Genomic DNA, 8259 nt, shown 5'->3' on the forward strand with positions numbered 1-8259 from the left:
AGAGGCGTCCAGTGGGTGCGCCCCCGCCAGCTCTCCAAACGCGCAGCGGGGGGCGCAGGGTGTCTCGAAGCCGGATTCCCCAGATATAAAGCGCTGGCTTCAGTCGGTGTAAAGGAAACTCCCCAAATCTTTACAAGCGAAGAAAGAAAAGCAGAAAGGAGATCCCTCCACTTTTCCCCTACGGTCTTCCCATTCTGTCAGTGCAAAAAAAAATAAATAAATAAAATTGGGGGGTTCGCATGGCTTGTCTCGGAGCGCGTCGCCACCTGGAACTTCTTGCGAGAAAGGAGGGGCTGGAGGTGAACCGAGAAGAGGAAAGCTGCGACCGGAGAGACGGCCGCTTGCGCTTTGCGCGGGGGTGGGGGGGGGTGGGGGGGTGGGGAGGAGTGGTCCACAGCCCAGGCCCGACCGTGTGCTGCCCCGGGGCCTGGCAGGGTGCACCAAGGACCAGAGAAATCCTTCCCCCCTCCCCGCCCCCCCCCCCGCCCCCCAGGCCCAAGCCTTTAGGAGCGGGCTGGCTAGAAAGGAAGGGAATCGGGAGAATGGGGAGGAGGGGAAGGGAGAGGGAGAGAGGAGAAAGAGCGAACACACTGGTAAATTCCCCTCCGGGCACGCAGCGTGTCTTTTCAGGTCTAGTTTCCCAACCCTGGAAGAACCTTCTCAGAAATCCTCAGATGACAGGATGTAATTTTTTATGTGCTAATCTCCAATCCCCCCCCAACTTAAGAAGACTCTTTTGTCACATTTATTGCTGCCGACTTCCTAGCTGTAAAACATATCTCACGCATCTTGTAATTTCCAACACAGGATTTCCCTTGGTGTCCCAAGGAAACAGAGTCAGGTGCACTAAACGACAATCAAAGAGATGCCCACAAGTCAGGCCAGAGAGCGTAGCTCTGGACCAGGCTGTAGCTCTGGTCACAGTGTTGATATCTATGTGCAGGGGCGCAGGGAGAAGGATGGGACATAGGCCAAGGTTGCTGCAAGTCCTTCCTCTCTGCCCCAGAGAAGGCTTCACAAAGCAGAGATCCCTACAAACATTCAATTTCCCATCCTTTGGAACCACTTTGCCACTCTTTTAGGTAAAAGCAAAGCAGAAAGACCTCCTTCCTGAAAAAAACAGAGTGGTAAAGAGGATGGAGGAGAAAAAAATATATAATATTATCTCACACAAGATGAAATCAAAACCGAGCCCAAACGCTTTCATTCCTGTCCTCCACCCCACAATTCCCTCTCTTGGCAGGAGAAGGAATGCCCCCTACCCATCATGCCTTGCTTGCCCAACTGATTTTGGCTTATCATCCAAGTCCTGTGATCCTTTCCTCTCTCTAAAAGACCTCCAATAAATTTATAATCATATACCAAGGAGTCCGAGACACTACCATTTGCCATGCTGCAAACATTTCAGATTTTTAAAAAAATGTAATGGGAAGGAAAATTTTCTTCTTTTTCTTCTTCCTCCTCCTCTACTTCTTTTTATTCCTCTTCTTCTCCTCATCTCTGGAAGCTCCTATTTGAAGAGAGTGTAATTTGTCTAATTGCTCTGCCAATACACAGAGGTTGTTGGGAGTGGGGGGAGAGTTGTCCATGATAATTGCTTTGAGCTTAGAATTTGGAGCGGTTATTGATGGATTTCTGCGGCTTTTTTTACTCACACACAGGGCGGGAGGACCGGATTTAGATTCCAGCATTACTTTCTACCTGAAACAATCTGGGGTTAAACTTAAAATTATCTAAATGTTTTTGTGGTTAGGCCAAAAAAAAAAAAAAAAAAACCAACCCTAAATATATATTTTATGGCAGTACTATAAACAGGCCACATATGTATATAGACACATAAAGTACAGCATCCAACACACAGGTGTACAGTTTGCATCCATGCAGCCCCCAATTTCTGTTTTCCTTTTTGCCCTGTTGGATCTCTGCAGAGCTTGTCTTCCTTTAATTGCCTGCATAAAACGTCAGTAGCCCAGTATAAGGCGGGCAAAAGGAGTATTTTTTAGAAACATTTGGCTTTCATGGTCGAAATAATTTTATTTATCCAGAATATACAGTTTAATTCCTCTATCTACAGTTATTTACATGGTTAAAATAACATTGAAAAAAAGTCTTTTGAAAAGTTGAGGTCATAGATTTCAAGGCACCATTGATAGTGTCCACAGTTGCGCAAAAAAGTTCGTCTGTAAAAAAAGGAGGGACGGGGGTCCTTTGAAATGCAATAACTTACATGCAAAAAAGCTTTACACATGAATCTTTTTTGTTTCCGTTTTCCAAACTTCCCCAAATGAATTCCTTTCTTTATGATTTTCTAAAACAGCAAAACACAGCAGTCCCAAAAAAAGAGAGCAAGAGAAAGCCGCCTAATAGAGCGTCCCGGAGGCCAGCGCCAGCGGGTGCTGTAAGGAGCCAGGCGGCGGCAGGTGGGAATTGATCGAGCTGGCTGCGCTCGGGTACCAGGAAGCCGAGTTCTCCAGGTAGCTGGACGCAGGGGACTGGTTGGAGGTCGGAGGGTGGGCATGAGGGTGGTGGCCGAGCGAGCGGGACGAGCCCTGGGGCTCCCACACCGCCGGAGACTGCGGCGAGTTACACGCCATAGGGTCGCTGGAGCTGGGGCTGTGCTCCGGGGGCATCTCCCCGTTTTTCATGATCTTCTTGATCTTGGATCTTTTGTTCTGAAACCAGATTTTCACCTGGGTGGGGGAACAAAGGCACACGTTACCGGGTCACTCAGAGGCCGCCCGCGCCTTCCCCAGAGCGGCGACTGGAGGCATCTTGGGCCCCCAGGTGGCGCGGACCTGGCATCTCCCCGCAGCTCGCGCGGCCTAAGGTCAGGAGGACACCCTGACCGGCCAGGCGCTCACCTGGCCCCTGCGAGGGCAGGACTCCGAGGCTTTAGCGTCTTACTTGGGCTGGGGGAGGAGAGCGCGAGTGTCCCGGGCTGCGCGCGCCCACGTGCAGGCCTGCGCAGGGCGCACGAAACGCGGCGCAGTGAGCGTCTCCAAAACAATGGCCGAGAGCCGCGCGCGGGGGCTTGGGGCTGGCCGAGCGCGCGCCGGTGTGGAGGGAAAGGAGCATTGTCCCAATCTCCCGCCCGACTCCCTCCACTCCCTCCTCAGCTTCCAAAGGTCAGAATGCGCCTGCAGCTCTGGGCGGCGTTCGAACATTCTTTTTTTTTTTTTTTTTCTTATAGGCCCCCGCAGGGCTGGAGAGGGAGTGAAGGGAATGGGAAGACCCAGGGATGACTTCCCTGCACAGCAGCGCCCCCCACTTCGCGACCCTCAGGCTGCTACGGCCTAAAGCTGCGCAGGAGCAGGGCGTGACCCTTCAGCGTTCCAGCCGGAGGCGACCTTCGCAGCCCGAGACCACCGCGAGGCCGCCGGGCCCTGCTCTCCCCGAAAGGCTCTGCGTTGTGCAGAGAACCAATTTCTCCAGGCTTCGAGAGTGTCCTAGAAATGACCCTCCCCTTGTTTCCAATCTAGGAAACTGGCCCCTCGCCCCTGGAGGCCCGAAGCGGGGGATGAACGGCGTCTCCATCCCCAGCCCCACCGTCGCACGGCGGCGACACCCGGCCTGAGTCATGGAGGTAAGGGCGCGGGGTCGGTGTCTTTCTGTGAGTTTCTCGCGGTGCTCTCCGATCGGTTCCAGCCGGTCGGGACGGAACCGCGCGGCCCAGCCTGCCTTGCAGCCGAGGCGGGGCTCGGGCCGCACCGCCGCCGGATTTACCTGTGTTTGCGTCAGTCCCAGCGAGGCGGCCAGCTCGGCGCGTTCCGGCAGGGCGAGGTACTGAGTCTTCTGAAACCTTCTCTGCAATGCGGCCAGCTGAAAGCTGGAATAAATAGTCCTGGGTTTACGAACTTTCTTTGGTTTGCCATTCACCATCCTCACCTCGGGCTCGGCCACTTCTTTCTCTAAATAATCAAAATAGACCCGGTTAGAGTTTGTCCGCAGACAGTGTTTCTTTTGCAGAACCCTCAGATACAGTCCTTGAGTTTTGTTTTGTTTTGTTTTACCCACGCAGTCTTCAGTCTCTTTCACCGTATCACCTCCTTTGCTTAACAAGACCCAGAGAAATATGCCCCTCCCCCAAGTCATGAAAAAGCCAGGTAGTTTGATTAATTCCCTACTTAGTTCATTCAGGTTATGGTGGGCTTGTGCAAAGCTCTTTGTACAGCACAGCTCCCTTGGCGTCTGGGATTTAGCCCTTGCAGCAGTTCCTGCTTCACCCTCACTTGTTTTTACGCCCACCCTGTGCTCACCCCCGTTTCTGAGGCGAGCTTGGCCAGCCTCTCCTGGGGCTTCAAGGGGGAGGCTCTGGGCCGTGACACCCCCCCCCCGCCCCCACTGTCGGCGTCTGTTCGGGCGCCCGCAGAGACCAGACGCATGGGCAGGGAAGACGCTAACCGAGGTCTCCAAAGTTCAAAGACCCACAAGCAAACTATGCTCCTTCAATTCAGCAGCAAGAGGTCCAGGCCGCTGCAGACAGAGGGCCGATTATGCAGCCCCCATAATCTCCCTGCAGATCTGCGAGGGCACAGATGTGTCTGGTTTCTTTTACAAATAGACTTAATAAGTTCTTGGCCAAAAGGAAAAAAAAATCTTTCACTTATGCACGAAATACAGAGACACTGAAAGGAATGAAGACATACCATCCCCTAGGTTCTCTTTTAAAATTTATCAAGAGTCACACATTGAAAAGGATTCGGTGGTAGGGTGTTTTCGTAGGAAAGGGGCGGCAGGTCAGGACGAATTTCTCAAAGTCGTGAATGTAGACGGGGAAGAGGACTTTCTGAATGCGTGCTTTACAAACATACCCTGGGGCCACAAGTCCCCTTTCCGAAAAGTACCACCTTATCAAATCTACCCATCTCTGGAAGGGGTGGAGAACCTCTCCGCGGTGTGTGTGTGTGTGTGTGTGTGTGTGCGCGCGCGCGCGCGCGCGCGCCGGTGTGTGGCAAGCTCCTGGGAGAGGAAGGGTGGAGAATGAGGGCTGTGGTCTCGGTTCTGCCAAAGAAGGGGATGCTAATATTAGCAGGATTATTAATGTGCTAGTGGGAAGAGATCAAACCTGACCAGCAAAACCTCTCCAAGGAGACCTCATGCCTCTCTTTTACCGCCCAAGCTCACTGGCCCTCTTAAACTCTCCAACTAAGTTTCAAGGAGGGCGAAAAGACAGGAGGTGGGGAAGAGGAAGACAAAATTTAGGCACCCCTCAGCAACCCTCCTCCACCCTTAAATGGCTTTTTGTTTCTGGAAATGCCCTGGATAAACCGCAAGGCTCTCCGCACGTTCTTCCTCTGGCGGGCTCCAGCTCCTCAGCCCTCCACCCCCACCCCGCGCGCCAGGGACACCGACACCACGCTGGCTCGTGGCTGCTCTCAGACTAATCCCGACAGAATCTTTGAGGCAGCCTTCCACTCCCACTCGCACCAACGGAGCACGCTCACCAAAAATTCCAACAACTAACCTCCCCTTTATTACGCAAACGCCACTCAGGCCGCTTGAGTCTTTCTTCTCTCCACCCCTACGCCCTTTTCAGCCTAGTTGGCTTTCAGACCAGGCAAGTTGGGAATCCAGAGACTTGAGGGTCCCCCACCCCCAGGTGCCCGAGGGGAGGATTCTTCCAAGAATCCCTAAAATGCTGGCCTTAGAGAACGTCCCTCGGGTGCAGAGTCCAGGCCCCCCTCCCTTCTGCCGGGTGCGCCCCCACGCTAGTGGTTGGCTCGGACCCCCAATCTCCCAGCCCACCTCGCCGCTCCAGGATCCGGGCTCGCCCTGTATCTGCCCCCATCCCGCGCCCCCTCCCCCCTTACCTGGCTGGCTGGTGGCGCTCGGGACGCGGTTGTAGGCGCCGCCGTACTGGTGGTAGGGGCTGGCGTAGCCGTAGTCGGCGTAAGCTTTGGCGGGGTAGCTGCCGGCGGAGCCATTCACGCCATGGTACTGGTACTGGTAGGGGTTGAGCGCTTTGCCGTAGGAAGCCGAGGTAGGAGAGCAGTAGCCGTGTGGGGCTCCCCCCGTGGGACTGTAGTAGTCGGAATCGGTGGCCGACGACTCGGGCAAAGTTGGCGATTCCTGAGACGGATGGTGCATGGCTGCGGACGTCTGGAACGGAGCTTGGAAGTCGCCGGATCGGATGCTGGGGACCCTTCTGTCAAACACTCCGGTCATCGCTCGCAGGCGGCGGCTGTCCTTGCTGCTGTGGCGGCGGCTGCTGCCCGAGTTGGCTGTGGGGCTGCTCTGGTCTAAGCAGACATGGCTGTGGGAGCGAGGGAGGAGGAGGAGCAGGAGGAGGAGGAGGAGGAGGAGAGAAGGCGGCGGCGGCGAGGAGGAGGCTGGGAGTCGTGGAGGCTCTGTCTCCGGCGGGCTGACTGATGGCTGAGGCGCAGCACAGCCTTGGTTAAATCCTTAATTGCGCGCTTACGCACAGCGGGGTGGATCGGGTTCCATTGGCCAGGGCCTCGGGAGCAGCAGCAACACCCTAACTCGTCCAACTAGTTTTAGCACAACAAAGCATTGCTTAAAAAAGAGAGAGAGAGAGAAAAAATGGAGGTGGTGGTGGGGGGAATGTGTGTGTGTGTGTGTGTGTGTGTGTGTGTTCGCGCGCGCGCGCGCGCGTGTGTTGTTTTTGCTTGTTGGGGGAGGGGGTCTCAATCTGTTTTCAGTGAATACCAAAGACAACGCAGAAGCCCCAACACCCAGCTCAGTAATATCTGGAGACAATGTGTTCCAATCAGCGGCCTCGGGAAGTGCACATATTTGGGGGGTGAGGTGGGCGTCGGTCTTTCCTTGTTCCCACTTTCCTACCCCTGTGGCTTGCCGGGGGTGGGGGGGGGGGGGGGGCGGTGGTGGTGGTGTGGAACTGAACATTGATATTGAAATGAGGAATCAAAGCAGGGAATGGGAGGAGGGAGCAGGGATGTAGGACCCAAAGCGAGAAGGAAAGGAGAACAATATTCTTAGTGGGGTGCTGGGAGCCAAGTTGTAACTTACCCGTATTGAAAATTTGTGATTTGGGGAATGACACAAATTTGCAGCAAGCACTTCTTTAGCACAAGATGAGTACTTCTCAGACAAGGGCTGGATAAGGATGCTCAAGAATGCACGCTGCCCATTCAGCTTTTAATGGCAGAGAGTTCCTGCAACCCTAAATCTCTACAGTCCCTTAAAAATATCATTGTCACCAGCACAAAGAACTTAATGATGCCCAAATTGCTGGTCTCCAAGAAGAACAGGCAGCCCACATTTTGTTCAGTATTCTTGTCTGTGTGGATGCCATTGGAATAGAGGGCCCATAACTGTGTTCAGTGGCCAGATACTCCTGCAGAAGTGAATGGTTCACTTGTGATCTGTCATTCCTCCGGGACGGAATGGGGAAACCCTAAGAAGACTAGAGGGTAGACAGGGACAAAAACTCTTTGGGGAAGTTGCGTGAAGCCCATGAATTGCCCCCTCCTAGCTCCATAGACCTGGCACCCGAATGCCTGCCTTTCCATTTCTCAAGTCCCAGTTTCTGTATCCCTCCCTTTATTTCCTGCAGCAAACACACCTTAGCTCATATGCAAAGGGCATAAAGGCTCAGTAATCAAACACTTGGAACTCGAGGTTCAGAGTTTGCTTTTCATGACACGTCACTCTTGCTGTAGTGGTGATCCAGCTGGGAGTTTAGAAATTTAACATAAGTCAAACTACCACCTCCCTTTCCACTCCCCTGAAATAGGCAACCGCAGGAGCTGGATCCTGATTTGGGCCCTCCCAGCATCTCCCTCCAGGGAATCTGAGACCCAGAACCTGGGATTTCCACCCGACAACTAGGGTGGGCTGGTCGGGCCTCTCATTCCCTCGCCCACCCACTCTCAACCAAAGAAAAGTGTCCACATTAGTTATGTCTAGAGCTAGTTTAGCTTTACCTTGGCCATGGAGCTACTCTGACCCAAAACAGGCCGGCAGGGAGAGCCAGAGATCTGGAACCCGGAGCAGGATGCCAGCCTAGCTTGGGAACTGCAAATCAGTGTAGCCATTCATGTGCCAACTGCTTGCCTCTCTGGGCTGGGTGCAGGGAAACCTCAGCTATTGCTGCACTGCCCTTTGGGGACAATTTCAGGGCAGGAGTGCATAGGGAAGGGGAGGTGTGTGTCACAGGGTTCCCCCGCCCCCACCTCCAACCCGGCCCAAGCCTCCTGCTTTAGGCCTGTGCAGCCCTGAACTTCTCTGACATAGTCGCCAGGTAAACAGAGCCTTGGCTGTCCACTCACCCTCATCTCA

The 8259-nt window shown here is 54.0% G+C and overlaps 1 protein-coding gene across 1 annotated transcript; it reads right to left on the minus strand.

Annotated features, from left to right (window-relative positions):
- Nucleotides 1–2021: 2021 nt before the first annotated feature.
- Nucleotides 2022–6330, minus strand: DLX5 (distal-less homeobox 5). The gene is made up of 3 exons (XM_021689717.1): nt 5811–6330; nt 3724–3908; nt 2022–2690 (listed from the first exon to the last, which is right to left on the minus strand). The coding sequence occupies exons 1-3, from the start codon at nt 6163–6165 to the stop codon at nt 2361–2363; spliced, it is 870 nt and encodes a 289-aa protein (XP_021545392.1). The 5' UTR covers nt 6166–6330; the 3' UTR covers nt 2022–2360.
- Between the last annotated feature and the right edge of the window lie 1929 nt (nt 6331–8259).

The sequence above is a fragment of the Neomonachus schauinslandi genome, chromosome 12 (genome assembly GCF_002201575.2).
Source record: "Neomonachus schauinslandi chromosome 12, ASM220157v2, whole genome shotgun sequence".
Classification (NCBI taxonomy): Eukaryota; Metazoa; Chordata; class Mammalia; order Carnivora; family Phocidae; genus Neomonachus; species Neomonachus schauinslandi.

Bases quoted from the DNA above. Each gene is read 5' to 3' on its own strand.
- DLX5 (XM_021689717.1), bottom strand. From the start codon at position 6,165: ATGACCGGAGTGTTTGACAGAAGGGTCCCCAGCATCCGATCCGGCGAC. The intron at 3,909-5,810 runs GTAAGGGGGGAG...TTGATTATTTAG, and splicing joins GAGCGCCACCAGCCAGCCAG to AGAAAGAAGTGGCCGAGCCC. The intron at 2,691-3,723 runs GTAAATCCGGCG...TCCCCCACCCAG, and splicing joins TGGGACTGACGCAAACACAG to GTGAAAATCTGGTTTCAGAA.